Below are 20,155 nucleotides of genomic sequence, written 5' to 3'. Positions count from 1 at the left end.
GTGAGGTTGGTATAAAAATTTTGTTTTACGAAAGTCTCAGTGGAATTGGGATCTTTAATGGTGCGCTAATTATAATTTCTGCTTTTGTGTGCGCTGAGCATCCATCACGCATGTGTGTATTTACATTAAGCACCTATGGAGTGTGTGTGTGTGTGGAGCCGGGGTTAGGATTAACTAGAGCCGTTTATAGGTGCTACCGACCTAGTAAATGGGGGTGGAACCTCCTTGTTTGAGTTTTTTTTCTCACATCTTACACCATAGATGTGATCTAAAGGTTTTGTTTAGTGGGAAGCTGCTTTTGGAATACTAAAATCTGAAGATCTAATTTTTTTTACTCATAAAAAATATTTTTACATAAAAAATATATATGATCCCAGAGTTGATTCCTACTATATTGATCATGTTGAATACATCTATCAGGTTAGATTGTAAGTATACAATCGATTATATATATATATATATATATATATATATATATATATATATATATATATATATATATAGAGAGAGAGAGAGAGAGAGAGAGAGAGAGAGAGAGAGGTGTGAAGCCTTTTGTTACTATCTTCCACAAACATTAGAGAGTGAATACGGTGGATTCCGAAGTGCCAGAATTGTGTAAGTGTTACTTCTGCTGTACGCTCTTTCGGCTCCATTAGTGTAACCCATTTTTTTATCTTTTCTTTTTTGAGAGATGGAGTTTCTTTACGCCCCTTTTGGACTGGGGGTGGAGGACATGAAACCGGGATGGAGGCAGGTATAGAGGTTAAAATCAAAACCTGTGCAGGGATGGAGGTTAAAATCAAAATCCGTGCAGGGATCGAGGTGGGGATGGAGGGCAGGATTTTGAGACGGGGCGGAGGTGGAGACCTTGTCCCCCGCCCCCACCCCTGCCCACTCTATAAGGTTGTTAAAACCAGAACCTAGTGCTGTCAGTTTTCATGTTTTCCTTCTTTTGTTCATCTTCAATATTTTTATTTCCTTCCTCTATTACATTTGTAATTTTCAAACAGAACCATAATAATACTTGACCACCTTTTTTTTTACCTTTTTGGAAAGAAAATCTTAACATTCGAATAAAACAGAACACATCTGACCTTTTATATTTGGAAGTATAATTTGGTTGAATATGAGAATAAGAAGATTATGAACTTCCGCTCTAGCAAATACACCAGCTTGATTTGGTTATCTATCCCTAGACTCCTTTTGTGCTACCTGCAGAATTGTTAATGGGATGAGCTAACAAATTGTTTTCAAGTTGTAATTAAGGACCTGATTTTTTAATCTGAAGCATCTATGGATCTCAATGGTCAATAATTTAATATGTCCAGATCAGACATTAATTGGGTCCATAATTGAGTTTATTTGAAAAGTTTTTTTTTTTCTAAACTGTAACTTTTCATGCTCCAAAGGGTTTTGATTTTTTCTGCAAATTTTTGGAAGACTATTTTTTTTTTTGTTTCTTGAAGTTTTATTAAAAAAGAGATGTCTTAAATGGAGTTTTGCTAATTGTACTCAGGCTTTCTCCACAAGGCTTGGACAGCTACCATCGCTAGCTAGAACTCTTAAGAGGTTTTCTGAAAGAACTCCAAAACCTTCTTTTATGTGATGATTTCTTACAGGGAGGGAGTTGCTGTCGGGATATTTTGCATGGTCGCCTCTTGACAAATTTGAGTGGAACAATGGCTATACCGTCAGATTTGGACTTGTTTTCGTCGACTATAAAAATGGATTGAAGAGGCATCCAAAGCATTCTGCTTTTTGGTTTCAAAAATTCCTTCAAATCTAGGAACTAAGATTATGTTCTAGCTACGCATTACTATCAAATAAAGCATGTTGATGCACTAATATTAAATAAAGAATGTTGTATCATCCATTCTTTCATTTGTCTCTGGATTACTATCAAATAAAGCATGTGGTTAAATATAAAGTTTGTAGAATTCTCTCTCTCTCTCTCTCTCTCTCTCTCTCTATATATATATATATATATATATATATATATATATATATATATATATGGTGTGTGTGCCTGCGTGTATTGTATGTTATATATTTGATATCATCCATAGTACAATAGTATCTTGTAATAATTGATACAAACTTTGATCTTTTTATCTCAAGTTTTAAGCGTGCGGTCTGCTATTGCTTTCTGAATACCTTGAAGAATTTGTCCAAACATAAAAAATCACTTAAACTGATATATTTTCAAATTAATGACTGAACTGTGGAGGTCAGTTTGATGCATCAAACATTAATTGAAATAATATAGGGTGGCAATTTTCCATAATTTCTTTTGGTTAGGCCAAGGGAAAACTCCTCCATCTCTATATGCTTTTTGTACAACACACTATGTAGTTGTAGTGCAGTACAAGAAATAACACTTTTATTGGGGCTAAAATTGCACCCGTATATGCTGTGCTGGTAAAACGTTTACTGGCGCTAACGCATAGTGCCAATAAATGTTATTTTTACTGGTGCTATTTTATAGCGCCCGTAAAAGTTGTTTTTACTAGCGCACTTGTAGCGCTAGTAAAAATATTTTTATAGGTGCACTAAATAAGTGCTCCAGTAAAATATTCTTATAGAAAAAAATTATAATATAGTAATAACACCGTAGTGCAATATGTGTCCAACCAACCAAAGGGCAAGAACCAGCCAACTTGATCATAAGGGACTCCCAACTACGTGCACAAAATGCTAACAAATGATCAAAATGAAGTTAAAAACATCTTAATTGAGATATGCTATATACATGATGGCACTGATATATGAAATGCCACAGGAAGTATTATTATCAAGGCAATAGAGATCAGTCATTCAAGGGCCACATTCCAAACAGAGCCAAAGATCTCATAGGTTTGCTCACATGGGCTATGTAATCTGGTAGGAGTGACTTGTAAATGTTAACAAGTTAACTAGACATCATGAGTTCTAAAACCACTGGAGCCATCACTAAGCGCAAGGTCAAAACAGGGTGTACTCCCCTGCAAGGCGGGGAGGACCTCAAAAGGTTTTTACCAACCGGAGGCCTACCTGAATGTAAGGTCAGTTATCAGGGATTTTTTTTTAAAGGCAAGCTGGGGTTAGGCAGACCCCTACCAGTTATACAACTGTACCATTGGGGTTTGAACCTGAAACGTCCCAACACAAGGTGACGTGCACTAGCTGCTCCTACCAGACAAGCTGAGGCCCCGTTGGTCAGTTATGAGGGTTTTACCTTGGGCTAGACCCCCCAAAAAAAATAACACATCTCACAGTTCAACCCAGAGAGCTAATCGAATCCATTGCATTAAGCGCAAGCCCAAGCTTTTATCAATCTGATTCGGCTTGATCGGGTACATAACGAACCATTATGGCCTATGAGCAATGATTTGGAAAAGCCAAGGTGATTGAGCTAGATGCTAAGCCACCAGGAGAAGGTAGGGGCCTGTCTTAAGATGGCAGCAGCTACACCAACCAAGCACATCTAAGGGTGAATGTTAAGAAAAGGTTGCAAGCATTCAAACAACGTAAAATTTCAATAGTTTTACATCGGAGAGAGCACAAAGCTGCTAAAACCCACACAGTCAACAAGCAGAATTGGAAACCTCTTGTCAATATAACATGCCAAAAAAGAAATGTTTACGCACACACTACTTGTCTCTTGATGTGAACTTGTATTTTCTGGGGCTCAATTCCCCTCTATGTACAGGACAATAGTTGTATACACACACTAACTAAAAGGTTCCAATAGTCTCACAGATGATCAGACCGACAGCGACCCTCTCTATAAAGATCAGATACCCAAGATGAAGTAATTGATACAAACCACTAGGGGCACACTTAAAGCCCCCAGCTACCAGCAACAGCAATATTCCAACTCTACTTTTGGCCTGCAATGGGGAAACTACTGTGACTTATGCTCATAAGAGTTGCTGAGTCATGGGCTGTTAAAGCTTACCGAATCTTTTCATTCAGACAAAACATAGGATTTCAACTTTATGCTGTTTAGCTCATTGGACTAGCTTGGAGGATCACACGAAATGCATCAGGAACTCCTTCGACCTTGGAACAGGAGGGCTCCAAGAAATAATAATGATCAGGTTGAGCAGATCATCCATTGTTCAAGAGCCATTCTTACTCGGAACTGCATGGAAACAGATTTCCAGTATTTAGCATGAGAATGATGACACAGCAAGATTGTTTCGATGTGGAAGATTTGTACAAACCTTCACATCCAAGCAGGGGTCGTTATCCATATTCTTAACTTGAGATACTACACCGGCATTGCGTAACCTTTCAATCCGATTGGTCACTCCAAGGCTTCCAGGATAAGTGAGGTTCACGACACACCAAACTGCTGCGACACGAAGCTCATCGTTGCTGTCCTGCAAAAACATAATCAAAATGGAAGGGTTGTATCCCTCTACTGCAGTTGGAAGAAGGTGACGCATCACTTCATCTTTGTGGAACTCACTCCCGGATGCAACGTTGCTGAGCACGTACATTCCCTGATGAAACACAGAAAACAGACGTTCAGGATCTGGTTCATTTGATGACACCAAAATGCATAACAGGTATGATGGCCCAGAAAGGAAGAAAACAAAAGATGCAATCATCCAAGAAGAAGAAACTGCCGTTGATCCACCAAATATACAAAGGGCAGCAGTGTAAATCTTACATACTCTATAGCACATTTTTCTTTTATGATCCACATAAGGGAATCAAGGTTGGGATTAATCCTTCCTCTGCATTTTATTAGACAGATACAACATTATAGATGTCTTTCAGCCTCTGGGTTGTAATATGGAACAGTGTACATGGGACATCTGAAGAGAGCCTAAAAACCAGTTCAACTCAGTGACAGCCAAAAGCCAATACAAAGCTGTCACCTGGGAACGGGTACGGGTATGAGGACACGGCTTTATATATATATATATATATATATATATATATATATATATATATATATATATATATATATATACAACAACAACAACTACGCTTTCATCCCAAAACAATTGGGGTTGGCGATATGAACCAAAAAAGAAAATCATTCTGGGTCTTCCACATGAATCCTCCTCCAATCATTTCTATCCAATGCCATATCCTCGGTGAGGTTCAAAGCATTCATATCCTTTCCTATCATCTCCATCCAAGTCTTCTTAGGCCTACCCCAACCTCTTTTAACTAATATATTTTCCCATTTCTCCATCCTTCTAACTGGAGCATCATCAGGCCTTCGCCGCATATGTCCAAACCACCGTAAACGATTCTCTCTCATCTTATTTTCAATGGATGCAATGTCTACCTTCTTATGTATCTCATCGTTTTGAATATTATCTTTTATTGTATTTCCACACATCCATCTAAGCATACGCATCTCAGTTACACTCATTTTTTGAATATGATGTCTCTTGGCAGCCCAACATTCCGTACCATATAGTAAAGCGGGCCTAATTGTCGTCCTATAAAACTTTCCCTTCAACCGCAATGACATTCTACGATTGCACAACATTCCAGTTGCACTTTTTCATTTCATCCACCCAACCTTTATCCTATGATTTACATCTCCATCAATTTCTCCATACTTTTGAATGATAGATCTCAAATATTTGAAAGAGTCATCCACCAGTATTTCTTGCTCACCAAGCTTCACTACACTCCCATCACTACTTCGTTGCTTACTAAACCGACATTCTATATATTTTATCTTACTCTTACTCAACTTAAAACCTCTTGCTTCCAATGTTTGTCTCCATAATTCTAACTTAGCATTAACCCCAGCTTTAGACTCATCAATCAAAACAATATCATCAGCAAACAACATACACCACGACACATTTTCTTGAATTGATCTCGTAAGCTCATCCATCACTATAGCAAATAGGAAAGGGCTTAATGTAGATCCTTGATGTAACCAAACCGCTATAGGAAAATTGGTTGTCACCCCTCCACAAGTGCGGACATTGGTTACTCCTCCTTCGTACATATCTTTAATTATACTAATGTACTTGAGAGAAACACCTTTCTTCATCATTGTCCACCAGAGAACATCCCTAGGTACTCTATCGTATGCCTTCTCCAAATCAATAAAAACCATATGCAAATATTTGTTCCTCTCTCTATATCTCTCAATAAGTTGTCTAAGAAGATGTATAGCTTCCATAGTTGATCTTCCAGGCTTTATATATATATATATAATGCAGGTTTTAGTAAAAAAGGGACAGATTTTAGTAAAAAGAGTTGTGGGATGACATTTTGAATAAAGGAGGAGGTGTAGGCAAAAAATGAATTTGGGGGGGGGGGGGGGGGGACCAAAAATTTTAAAAAAATGAATAAAGGATCAAACACGACAAAAAGGAAAGGGTCTCCTCCCACCGCCCCACTCTCTTTGGGTACAAAGAAGGAGAACAACGAGGTGAAGAAGAAGATGGAGGAAGAGGAGGTAGGTACCTCCCTCTCTCTCTCTTCTTTTGCTCCCCTCTTGCTGCCGAGGGTGGGAAGAGGGAAGTCTGTGAGAGAGAAGGGGAAGACGAAAGACAGAGGGGCGGAAGAGAGAGAGAGAGTCGAGGGTTTCGAGGTTTCGGGAGAGGGGGAATATGTATCGGGTGAGGCAGGACCAAAATGACCTCACCCCTTTGACCATGGTTTGACCAAGGGAAAATGAAAGGAAACTTCGAGTCTTCATTGGACCCGAACCAGCACAGTGTGGGACCCAGCCCGTGATGTACTTGCACTGCGCCTGGTACCCGCACACATGTCGATGCGTGTCAACACGGGTACGGCCAATGTTTAGCCATGTTGTGGTTACATAGATACAAAGTAATATTTGGTGGTCAATTTGGCATGAGAACACACACATATGCACATGCACACTTGTCATCACACACATCATGCATGCACACATGCGCCACACAAACACAAAATGAAAATTTAATTAAAAGATGTGTTTGATATTTATTTTATTATTAGATTAAAATTTTAATTTTAACTCAGGCCTAAGGAACTCCATGAAGGCAAACTGAATCTCGTCTCCAAAGGATGTAACAAGGCATAAAGGCACTTATGGCTTGAATTCCTTTTATCAAATGGTGTTTATTTTCTTCTCTTTTTATACAGGTTTTAATCAAACACTTCAGAAACATTGGAGAGAGAAGATATGGCAAATTAGGAAGAACAGGAAGAAGAAAACAAGAAAGAAAACTCCCACACCCTTTATCTGCATATAACAAAATTTCCAAAATTATTGTTGGTGCATAGTATAAGATGTCTCAGAATATTTCTATGAGAATCCTAAAATCTATTCAAATGAGCTTATGAATCAATTTGAATGCATTTGAATCACCAGTCTCCTTTTTCAAGCAAGTTAGTAACTTTTCAAAAACGATTAATGGGCAAACAAGAAACACACAAGGTTTCTTAGGGTGTTTAACCCAGAGTTACCGAAAGCTTCTTAGGTAGGTGGGAAGCTCGCTTCCCGGAAACTCGCTTCGAAAGCGCAATACTCCACGCTTCCGAAACTTCATGGGAAGCTCGATTCCCCCATGCTTCTTCTATGCTTCTCATACACATGGTCTATGCATACTATATACTTTTCTCACGTTTCTTTTCATCTTTTTCATGTATTTTCTCTCACGCTTTCACTCACTTTCCATGTACTTTCTTTAAATTGGTAACCATCATTGTTAGATTTTAACAAAATTTTAACTCCTTTACAGAAAAAACATGAAATATAAGAATCATCAATTTTATTTTAGTTTTTATTTGTCTCTTGTTTGATTCCATATTGCTTCATTTTTTATTCATATTTCACTTTTAAATTGAAACTTCGCTTCCCACTTCGTATAAATTTTAAAATGCCTCGCTTCTGGCTTTCACTTCCCGTATAGTTTCCCGCTTCCGCTTCTGCTTCCTAGTTTGGCAACCTTGGTTTAACCCAGACAATGTGGTACAAAAGGGCATTATGGTACTTTTCTAAACGTAGTGGAATGACAAACTAAGGATGTATAGATGGAAATAATAATTGTCCTCTAGATCTTCATGTAGAAAATCCAAGGTAAATTTCTTCCAAATTGAGAACAAACACCCCTGAACAATTCACTCCCATTATTGAACTTTCAAAATGCTTTTTTACCTTTAAGCCTCTTGGCTCATAATTGGAACATGCACTGCCATATATATAACCTAGTTTGACCATAAGCTTGACCTGACTACCATCTATTTGATTTTCAATGAACTTTGCCATATTGTGTAATGTGGTGTTGGGTGTACATGGCCCGTATCAAAGAAGCTATGCCACAAGGGTGCAGGTGTGATGGGTGCAAGATGGAAATTTCAAAAAACATGAGTGGGGGTGCATATATATAGCATAGTCACCTGCATAGTTAAAGGTAATTTCTCAGTGAAGGTATTTCTCGGAGAGATTTTCAAAAGTTGATAAATCTCGGAAAAATCTCAGGAGTTCAAAATTTTGAAAAAAATATAAATAAAAAAAAGCTAAGAAAATAATAAGTTTTGCATTATTTTTCTTCCAAAAATATAAAGAAACGTGTTTTAAAGGTTTTAAAATATAAAAGAAACAAAAAATAGGAAATGCAAACTTAAAAAAAAAAAGATTTTCCCAAAAATATCACGATAATATCGCAATATTTTGATTATGGCGATAGTTTGAAAATATCGTGATGATATATTCCCGATATTATTGGCTATTTCAAGGTAGCCGATAATATCGTCATATTTTCAATTTATCGGCGATATCAGTGACAGTGATATATATATAAGGTAATGTACTGTTATAAACATTTGTAGGTACAAACACTTGTAAATCTCCATGGTGTAGGTTGTTTTCATCCAATCGCACCTCATAGTTAGATTCAGCATATCAAAATAGTGGGGTCGGCTTTTAAATCATGTTTTTTCAACAAAAAAACATGATTTTATGACCTGAGGAAGTATCACAATTGCAGGCCATTAATTTTTGAAGACTTATAAAAACCTGCCTACATGTCATAATCGGGTGATCTAAAAGCTGATTTTCACTAAGAAAAACATGTAGATCACATCTATAAGTATTACATAGGAAAGAAGAATAAAAATTGATGAACCTAGTTTAAGAGATAAGGATCATTATAAAATCATCCAAGATTACATGGTCACAAATCCTTTTGCAAAGTCATAGTTGATGAGATAGAATGGTGAAATACATGATATCTGATTGAAATGTTTCAAGCTAAAACACATGGACACTTCAACCTAGCATGTGTCTTGTGTAAGCATGACACGACACCAATGTTATGAAAAGCGTTGAGGCGTGGCATAGCGCTCCACCAAAAACTGAAGTGAGGCATAAAGCGTAAGCCTCAAATTTAAAAAAAAAAAAACTTAAAAAATTTCTTCAAAAATATAAATAAAATAAATGCAACATACCAACATTTCACAATTGAAAAAATCATGTTTTACGTCATTACAACTTGATCCAAATTGTGATTTCCTAAAAATACCATGTTGAACACATCCATGGGGTCACATTGATCAGATAAAGCCTGTCACAAGGATTCGGCCAGACAGGTGTCGCACCCGTGTCGACGCGACGCGATGCGACGTAGGTGCGGGTGCGGCACTCGGTGCGGTCAGCGCACCCAGGATCATTTTGGTCTATTTTTGGGTTTTTTTAAAATTTTGCCCTATGAAATGGGCTGCGAAATTTAAAAAAAAATTTATTAGATGTATCGCGGATCCCAAGCTAATTCGAGCACAGCCAATGAATGGCAGAAACAAAGGGGTTTCGTGATGGAAACTCTCGGTAGTCTGGCTCAGACGATGGACACCCAAATGCGCAACCAGACGGAGCTAGCCGCGGCCATAAGCGAAAGTCATAATACCGGTGCAATCACCTATGAGAAGTTCCTGAAGTTGAGTCCGCCAAGTTTTTCAGGAAAGGCTGACCCTGAGCTAGCCGAAAGTTGGATCGCAGAGATGAAGCGAGCTTTTCAGGTTCTGCCTGTTCTCGATGATAAGCAAACAGACTTCGGTACCTACTGCTTGATGGAAGATGCACAGAAGTGGTGGGACACAGCCCGAACCATCCACTTTGTCAGGATGGATCCTATTCCATGAGAAGTTTTCAAGGAGGCGTTTTTAGAGACATTTTCCCCAGCATGCTCGTGATCAGAAGTAGCAGGAATTCCTGGAGCTTACTCAGGGGAATATGAATCTGGTAGAGTACACTACCAAATTTTGGACCTTGGAGCCTTATTGCTAGAACTTGTTCGCAAATAACAAAGCCAAGGCAACCAAGTATGTCCATGGACTCAAGAACGAATTACGATCCCGAGTGATAATTAATCTATCGTCCACCCTCGCACAGGCCATTGAAATGTCTACTATATTGAACGAAGATTGGGAGTGATCAAGAAAGGGTCAGAATGGCACATCGTGGAAACGGAGAGCCGACCTGCAGCAGCACCAGGGTGGCAAGAAGCACCAGCCACCTCACAAGAAGCAAAGGTACAATGGTGGTGCTCGTCCTCCGCAGTATCAGGGACCAAATCGGGTTTGCCCAAAGTGCAACCTTGCCCCAGAGACATCGGTGGATGCCTCTACTATGGCAAGATGGGTCATTATGCCCACCAGTGCCATAAGAAGATGGCGGACATGCAGAGGAGGAATGCCGGAGGAGGATATCAGCAGCAACAACCACCACAGCAACAACAGGTACCGCAGCAGAACACACAGAAGAGGGTGCCGGCACGAGTATATGCCACTACGACAGAGGAGCTGGAGAAAGGGAACTTGGTGCAAGGTACGGTAATTGTTGATGGCCATGCTGCACTTGTCCTTTTTTACTGTGGTGCTACACATTCATACGTATCCATAGAGTTTGCTAAACTTTTAGGTGCACATAGTGAATCCTTGAAACATGTATTAAATGTGTACAATCCTATAGGGTATAATTCAATAAGTGTAAACTACATCCCCGACGTAATAATTGTGTTGGAGGGGCAGAATTTACCGGCTGACTTAATCCTGCTCGATATGACTGAATATGATGTCATATTGGGGATTGATTGGTTATATGAACATTATGCTAATGTTCTCTACTGCCAAGGGAAAGTGGTCTTGTCCCGACCAGAATTGCCAAAGGTTGAGTTTAGGCTCTCCAGACCTACGATAAAAGCCTGAATGGTATCGGTATCAAAGGTTCAGAAGTATATGTGGCAAGGGTGTCGAGCATTCTTAGTGAATGTATTTTCCTACGAGCCGAAGGTCACACCACTCGAAGAACTTGAGGTGGTTCGTGAATTCCCAGAAGTGTTTTCGGAGGAGTTGCCTGGACTACCTCCACAGCGTGAGGTGGATTTTCATATTGAGTTAGTGACTGGGACGACACCGATCTCGAAAGCACCCTATTGTATGGCCCCAGTGGAGTTGGAGGAACTAAAGAAACAACTTCAGGAGTTAATGGAGCGAGGCTTCATTAGACCTAGCGTATCACCATGGGGAGCACCAGTTCTCTTCGTAAAGAAGAAGGATGGGTCTATGAGGTTGTGCATAGGCTATCGGATGTTGAATCAGGCGATCGTCAAGAATAAATATCCCCTACCTCGCATCGAAGACTTGTTCGATCAACTGCAAAAGGCTAAGGTGTTTTCAAAAATCGATCTCAGATCTGGATATCACCAACTCCGGATCAAGGACGATGATATTCTCAAAACAGCCTTCCGAACAAGGTACGATCACTACGAGTTTATAGTTATGCCATTCAGACTGACAAATGCTCCTGCCGCATTCATGGATTTGATGAATCGGGTATTCAGAGCGTACTTGGATACTTTCCTGATCGTCTTTATCGATGATACACTTATATACTCTGAAAGCATATAGCAACATTGAGACCATTTGAGGATTGCATTGGAGACTCTCAAGGAACACCAGTTGTTCGCAAAATTCTCCAAGTGTGAATTCTGGCTCGAGAAGGTTATGTTCTTAGGCTATGTCATATCGCAAGATAGAGTATCGGTGGACCCGGCTAAGGTTGAAGCCGTATGAAATTGGGGTCAACCGAAGAATATCGATGATATTAGGAGTTTTCTCGGGTTAGCAGGCTATTATGGAAGATTCATTCAGGACTTTTCACGGATTGACATGCCCATGACCAAGCTCCTGAGGAAAGGAATTAAGTTCAAATGAATGGGTAAGTGCGAAGACAGTTTTCAAATCTTAAAGAAGAAGCTTACCACCGCCCCAGTATTGGCCTTACCATCAAGTCATGGCGGTTTTGTGGTATATTCAGACGCATCAGGTACAGGATTTGGATGTGTCTTAATGTAGAATAGCAAAATGATAGTGTATGCCTCTTGCCAACTAAAGATTCATGAGCGAAACTATCCAATTCATGATATCGAATTGGCAGCTGTAGTGTTCGCTTTGAAGATATGGCGACATTACCTGTATGGGGAACAGTTCGAAGTACGACGATGGTTGGATTTTATAAAGGATTACGACTTTACCATTTCCTATCACCCAGGGAAGACAAATGTTGTAGCTGACTCTCTCAGCCGCAAAGCTGGCTGCAGTTTGTCCAGTCTATTGACAAAAGGGTAGAATTTGGTAGAAGAATTCATTGACTGTAAGTCGTTCGCAGATAACGATGGAAGTATCAAGTTATCTAACTTATCTGTCCATCCTGAGATCCTTACAAAGATTGTTGAGGGTCAGAAGGAAGATCCCCAGTATGAGAAGCTCAAGTCACTAGCTTAGCAAGAAAATTTGCACTTCTCACTAAAGGAAAATGGCAGTATCTGGATGCAAAAGCGACTTTGGGTCCCTAGTGATCCCAAGTTGAAAGAAGAACTATTGGGTGAAGCACATAGGTCCAAGTACACCATACACCCGGGGAGTACAAAAATGTTTAAAGATTTATAAGGGTATTGGTGGAATGGAATGAAGCGTGAGGTTGCAAGTTATGTCTCAAAGTGTTTGACTTGTTAGCGAGTCAAGATTGAACATCAGAAACCTGGCGGAATGATGCAGCAAATGGAGATTCTACAGTGAAAATGGGAAGAAATCACCATGAACTTCGTAGTAGATTTGCCCAAAACACGGAAACAGCATGACGCCATATGGGTAATAGTGGACCGACTCACCAAATCGGCTCACTTCCTACCCATACGGATAAATCAATCCCTCGAGGGCTTCGCAAATTTATACATCAGAGAGATTGTTCGACTGCATGGAGTACCAGTCTCTATCATATCAAATTGAGATCTTAGGTTTTCTTCTCGGTTTTGGGGGCAATTGCAACAGGCCTTGGGTACAAAGCTGAAGCTGAGTACCGCTTTTCATCCCAGACCGACGAACAATCAGAGAGGATTATCCAAACACTTGAAGATATGTTGCGAGCATGTATTCTGGATTGGAAAGGCGAATGGGACAAGCATGTGATCTTAGCGGAGTATGCCTATAATAATAGTTATCATGCGAGCATCGGCATGGCCCCTTTCGAAGCTCTCTACGGACGACCTTGCAGATCGCCTGTGATTGGGACGAGGTTGGTGAACGCTCGATAGAATCACCGATCGTGTTGCAACATTATACCCAACAGATCAAGATGATAAGAGATAGACTGCTATCAGCCCAGAGTCGGCAAAAGAGATATGCAGATCAGAGGTGCAGAGAGCTCACTTTTGATGTGGGGGATTGGGTTTTCGTGAAGATATCACCTAAGGTTGCTAAATGCGATGAGGCGAAGCGAGGCGTTGAAGCGTAAGCTTCATGATCAAAATAATAAAATATATAATATTAATAAAATAATGAAAATTTTAAATAAGAACTACTAATTTGCTTTTAATTATTTTAGTACAAAATCATAAGAAAATTGATCTTTGAAGGAAATTGATTGTTTAAACCTTTGCCAGAACCATTTTGCTGAACTTAAAAGCTAAACGCTTCTTGTCCTCATTAGAGTCTGACTCCGTTTTAATAGAAATACCAACAGGATTTAAAGACTTCATTGTTGCCCTCAAAGCCAACGGTTTATCATCTTCAGATGATGCCTTTGAACTTATCTTTTCTTTTTCCAGATCCTTCAAATCATCAGGCTTATGTTTAGCAACCACCTTTGGAACTACTGGTCTTCTAAAATTCAATGGTTTGTCATCATCTGAATCATCAGAATCCATGCTTGGTATATTAGGAGACCTGCTCAAAACCGTCGACTTGTTGTTGCTTATTAAGGTTTGATTTGATGAATGGTTTGAATCTGACCGAGCAGATACTTGAGTTGAAGCCTGTGAGCCTGCAGTAAGTGTCTTCTTTATCACTATCTTCGTAGATGATGCACCTTTATCCATTTGCAAACTTGAGTTTTGGGGTTTAGGAGCCCTTATATCAGGGGCAAGCTTTTTCTGAGGCGGCTTATTCATCGATGGATCTGATTGTTTTGTTTTGGATAGTGTGTTGGTTCTCTTGAATACCAGAGGAACATCATCATCGTCATCACCGCTTATAATTAACCTACTCTTAACAGGTCCATGAACAGCCATTGTTTCACGTCTCTATTTTCACGTTGATAGTGGTATGTTTAGAATACCATCTGCATTTATAACATATAGGAAACATAAAAAAAAAAGATAAACTATCTTCTCACAAGCCTTCTCAAAGCTAGAAGAAAAATAGGAAGCTTGCGTTTCACATGAGTGAAAGCATTTCAAGCCTGAAACGCCACAGTACCTTGAGCGTGCGCCTCACCTCTAAGGCGTACGCTTCAGGTACTGAGGCGTACGCCTCTCACAACACTGATATCTCCCACCAAAAGTGTGTTTCGTTTTGGTAAGAAAGGAAAATTGAGCCCCAGATATATCGGACCTTTCGAGATTTTGGAGTGGATTGGAGAAACGGCCTATCGTATAGCTCTACCTCCCCAGTATGCTCAGATCATAATGTATTCCATGTATCTATGTTAAGGAAATATCTTCAAGATCCGTCACATGTCATCCAGTATAAGGACGTAGATATAAGGGAAGACCTAACAATGAAAGAAAAACCAGTGAAAATATTGGAACGAAGCGAGCGAGTCTTGAGATCAAAGATCATTTCTTTCGTCAAGGTGAGATGGCAGCACCATGGCATTGATGAAAGCACTTGGGAACCTGAGGCCAATATGCGGAAGAAGTACCCCAATCTTTTTGGAGGAAGCACTTATAGGTAAATTTCGAAGATGAAATTTCTTTTAGGGGGAAAGGATGTAATAACCTCATTTTTTATTATTATTTACTTAAATTTTACCGTAAAAGCATATATATATATTCTAAATTGGGTCTGGGATCCGTATTTTGGATCCAAGATCCATGAAGGATCCATATATAAACGTGCATCTAATAAAGATATATATATATATATAACGAACTCGAGGATCCACAATTGGATCCAATTTGTGGATCCACATCATAAGGGGTGGCGCGGATCCAATTCAAAGGGACTTCCGAGTTTTGGGTCTGAACCCGGGCTGCGCCCCGTAGAGAAAAAAAAATGTATGGCCCGATACGGGCTGCCCGATAAGAGGGCATGTTAGGATTCAAAACCTTAACACACGTCCAAGTAATGGAAAGAGGGAGGGGCGCAGCACAGCTGCCGGAGGAGAGCTCCTCTCTTCTCGGGCTTTTCCCTACAAAGGGGGACCCCGAGTCCGTCTCCCTCACTCTCCTCTGCCTCTCATCTCTCTCGTTCTCGCCTCTACCCTTTGTCTCCCCTTCTTCCCCTCGACTTCTCACATGACCCACCCGTGGTGGCCACTTTTCCTTCCATCATCGGAAGCGGTAGGGCCACCAGAACCAACGGCCATCGCCTCATGACAGCCACCTGCAGAGCGCCGGACAGAGGTAGAATCACTGTAAAAAAATTTGTTGGGTATTGAATGTGCTCGGTCACGTTGAGGTGGGTTACGGGGGAAGCCCTAACTCGAACGGCACAGAGTTTCTTTTCGGGTTCTCGGCTGCCGGAAAACTCAAACTTGTGAGCTGGGGATTTCGGCAGCTACGAAATCCAAGCTTGGGGGTTTCTGTCAACCCTAATCCGAAAACCCCAAATCTATGATTTGGGGGTTTCGGATGTCTATTGTAAAGGTATGATCGAAGGGGGGGGTAGTTCTTTAAGTTGACATAGTCTCGATGGATTATGGTTATAAGCAGGGTCGGTATGTGGAAAAGAGACTTTTATGCACTTTAGAGAAGTCATGATCTGATTCTGTCCTCAATTTTCTTAAAATTTAAGGGTTATACCTGTGTATGTCTCTTTGGATTTCAAGATTCAGTTTTGTTCTACATTATTGAAATTTTATGATTTAAGTCTGCATACACATTCCTCTGAAATTCCGTATGTATATATATATATATATATACACATTCCTGTAAATTTTATGATTTAGTCTTGTGTATAACCTTTGGAACTGCATGATTTGGCCTGGGGTATATTCTCTTGAATTTCAGGATTGATTCTGTACATATTCTTTTGCAATTCCTATGAGAAATCGAGGTCTGAACCAGGACAATGTCCTGTATATCGTTCTTGGAGTTCAGATGAACTGTTGAGACTGAAACAAGATTAAGTCTTGTGCCTCTTCTTCGGCAATCGATGACTGTAGCATGTCAGTTTTGAGTTGAGATCAGAGTTACCGGAAGCGCCTAGGCAAAAGGGGAAGCGCGAAACGTCGCACTTCCGAAGCGTGAGGGGAAGCGTCCCCATTTTTTGGGAAGCGCGCTTCCCTTTTATGGGAAGCGCGTCCCCCTTTTATGGGAAACGCGCTTCCCATAAATGGGAAGCGCGCTTCCCCCACGTTTCCCCCACGCTTCCCCCTCGCTTCCCCATTTTTTTCATTTTTTTCGCTTCCCCTCGCTTCCGGTTCGCTTCCTAGGTCGCTTCTGGTTCGCTTCCTAGGTCGTTTCCGAGACAGTTCGAAATTTTCTTCTAAGTGGTCCCACGCTTCCCCGCTTCCTAAATTTTTGAAAGTGCCTCGCTTCCCGCTCCCGCTTCCCGTATCGCTTCCCGCTCCCGCTTCCTCGACTGGTAACTCTGGTTGAGATTCTAAGCAAAAAAAAAGAGAAAATTTTTTGTTACCGTGTGTACCATCCGAGAACTGTTGTAATCTTATTAAAATAAGAGTTGTGCATGTTACGTTCTTGCCTAAATAACATGTAACGAGTATGCAAATCTTATGTTCTGAATATAAAATTTTCTATACCAAAAACTTTTATTTTTCACAGTCTGGCTTAATCTTAGTAGTTTTCCTTGTATATAGTAATAGTTGTTTAAGTTCATCTCTGTTGTTGGCTGAAGGTAAGTGTGATACAGATGGACTGTGTGCCAGCTAAAGAATCACAGGGTCTGAAAGTTATGCTACAGTAGTGTGGCTAATACTCACCTGTTCAACGTAGTTACATGCTTGAGTAGCTCTGAAATTTGCAATCTGTTATATAGTTGATGTAACCATCATTGCATCCATCACTGTACACTTGCAGCTTGCTGTAACGCACACGCACAATAGATTGGCTATATCGGGTCTGCATGTATGTAGCCTCTATGTGTTCGTTATTTTAAGAGCATTTGTAGTTTACAATACCCCATACATTATATTCAGCATATGTTAATGTGCTGGTTATGTTTTATTAAAAAGACTCACATGCATGCGAATATTTCTAGTTACGGGTTACATTATGACCTGCATATATAGGGGTTCTGATTATGCCATAGTTCATGCTCATTATGTTTAACCTTGATTAGTGATCAGCATGTAAATAAATATATGTGAATACATTTCCATTTCAAGGTTGGTATAAGTATATGTCTTGAGTTGTTTGGAAAACCCTGCCTAATGGGCAATATGGGTTGAATACCCAATGCAGGTACTTGGGTTGTTAGCTGGTGCACTATGGCAATAAAATTGATGATAAACTTAAATTAAATTCGTGTGGGCCTGACTGGTTTAAAGGTACCGGGGCAACCGTGCTTGACTGATTTAAAGGTACCGGGGCAACCGTACTTGACTGATTTAAAGGTACTGGGGCAACCGTACTTGACTGGTTTAAAGGTACCGGAGCACTCTGAGTGAGTTTGTGCAATAAAAAAAAAAAGGTGATGTTTATACCTTAGTAAAATGGCTAAGGTTGGGGACCTACTACTATGGTAGTAGGAGGTAGTTAGAGAAATGCCCATGTACTTTGGGTAATTTAAATGAATGAAAAGATTAACCCACTCAGATTCAGACTTACCTTAGAGAGGGTAGGTGATACAGAACTCCGAGGACATGTATTTTGTGTTTCGAACAAAAATGACTCGTTGGTCCCCAGTCCTCGGAGTTGAGGGGACTCGGACTACCAATGTGTCCTAGGTGGTAGTAGCTCTTTGTTCTTCTGCAGAAATTAGGGATGCATCCTGTTTTGATTTTGGGTCTTTGGGAGGTTCTCTCGGTCACTGACCGCTCACTTAGGATTTACAGTTTCAGTTAGAATGTTCGGGTTAATAAAACACCAATGAATAATAAACCCCCGAATGTTCTCTTCTAAAATGATTGTTTTGGCCCGCATGTACCCGCGGAATAATTAAAGATAAACATTTGAATTAGATCATCTTAGGTATCACATCTGAGTAGGTAGTGACAAATTTACAATTGTATTCATAAATAGTTACTTTTGAAATGTGGTCACTTACTTTTAGCATTCAAAGAAATATGTGGTCATGAAATGTTTTAAATTCTGCTAATATTGTTACTTGTTAGTTAGTATTCATAAATTGTTGTTGTCATAGTGTAGATTTTGTACTTGTTCTTGCATATGTTGAAAATCGCACACGGCAGCCACATCACATGGCACACGATATACCTGCAAGAAAAATTACAGTATTTCCTACTTAGACAGTTGTAGTCTAATTCTTATAAATTTATCATTTTTTAGGTGAAGAATAAAATATCATGAGCGATTGCGTGATGGGGTAATGATTGAGAAGTTTGGTTTATTGTGTTCTCGGGATAATCTCAAATTAAATTTCAATTTATTATTATTCTTGCTATTTAGAAACTCTGATGTCATTACTTATTTGATAATGCAATAAAATAAGTGAGGTTGCTTGCTCTCTACTGTAATGTTCTGGAATGCTTAATCTCATAGTATTATTTTTTTTCGCTGTTTTTACAAAAAAAAAATCCTCAAAAATTTGAGTAAAAATTTTGGGGCGTTTATATATATATATATATATATATATATATATATATATATATATATATATATATATATATATATATATATATATATATATATATATATATATATATAGAGAGAGAGAGAGAGAGAGAGAGAGAAATTGGTAGCAACTCCCACGTTAGGTGCTAAATGGGTTTTCTATCCTTTCGATGTTTTTTTCGCCATTGTGACCCCGCAAATGTGTTGAGCATGGTCGATTTACGAGGAATCCAAAGCTGGATAATGTGTTTTTGATGAAAAAAAATGATATTTGAAGCCTCAAAAATTTACAAAGATTTTAGACCGTTGATTTTTCAAACCTTATAAAAAACCACCCATGTGTCGGAATCGAATGTTTCGAGAGTTGATCCCTATAAAATCAAGTGCATAGATCACATTTGTATGGTCAGAATTTATAAAATAAAAAAAAAGACTGAAAACCCATTTAGCACCTAACGTGTGAGCAGCTACCAATCACTCGATATATATATATACTTAGTTATTTATATGCTAGAAAATAGGTCTCGGATCAAGTATTTGCAAATATAAGGGAGTTTTTCAAGGGTTTCAAAAATCAACATCCTACCAACTGCCGGAATTTCAAGAATCAAAAGATCACATTTTTACATCGAAAAAATATGATCCAAGGTCATGTTGAAGTTGAACACATCTCTGAGGTCAGATTGAGGGGATCCAACTTGCATTTATGATTTTTCAACTAGATTGTACATAATATAGACAATAACAAAAATATATATACGAAAATGATCGTACTATCCATATAAAATGCCTCACAATTTGCCTCATATATATATATATATATATATATATATATATATATATATATATATATAATGCCTCACAATTTGCCAAAATCCTCCTCATATCCAAAAATGTTTGATTCCTGACTTTTTAGGACATTTTTGCCCTTCCACAAATATAGCACA

General features: G+C 39.3%; 1 protein-coding gene across 1 annotated transcript in view; it reads right to left on the bottom strand.

Moving 5' to 3' along the window:
• Positions 1 to 3,487: 3,487 nt before the first annotated feature.
• The window catches only part of LOC149828008 (ARM repeat superfamily protein), a 79,199-nt gene continuing 62,531 nt past the window's right edge, over positions 3,488 to 20,155 (bottom strand). The window contains exons 7-8 of the mRNA XM_090019795.1: positions 4,206 to 4,487; positions 3,488 to 4,123 (exon numbers count right to left, since the gene is read on the bottom strand). Of these exons, the coding sequence (XP_089875921.1) occupies positions 4,076 to 4,123; positions 4,206 to 4,487 (330 nt within the window). The 3' untranslated portion in view covers positions 3,488 to 4,075. The remainder of the gene's footprint in view (positions 4,124 to 4,205; positions 4,488 to 20,155) is intronic.

Source organism: Nuphar pumila, chromosome 10, assembly GCF_984573655.1.
Source record: "Nuphar pumila chromosome 10, dmNupPumi1.hap1.1, whole genome shotgun sequence".
Lineage (NCBI taxonomy): Eukaryota > Viridiplantae > Streptophyta > Magnoliopsida > Nymphaeales > Nymphaeaceae > Nuphar > Nuphar pumila.
This window is presented reverse-complemented; position numbering and strand designations above follow the sequence as displayed.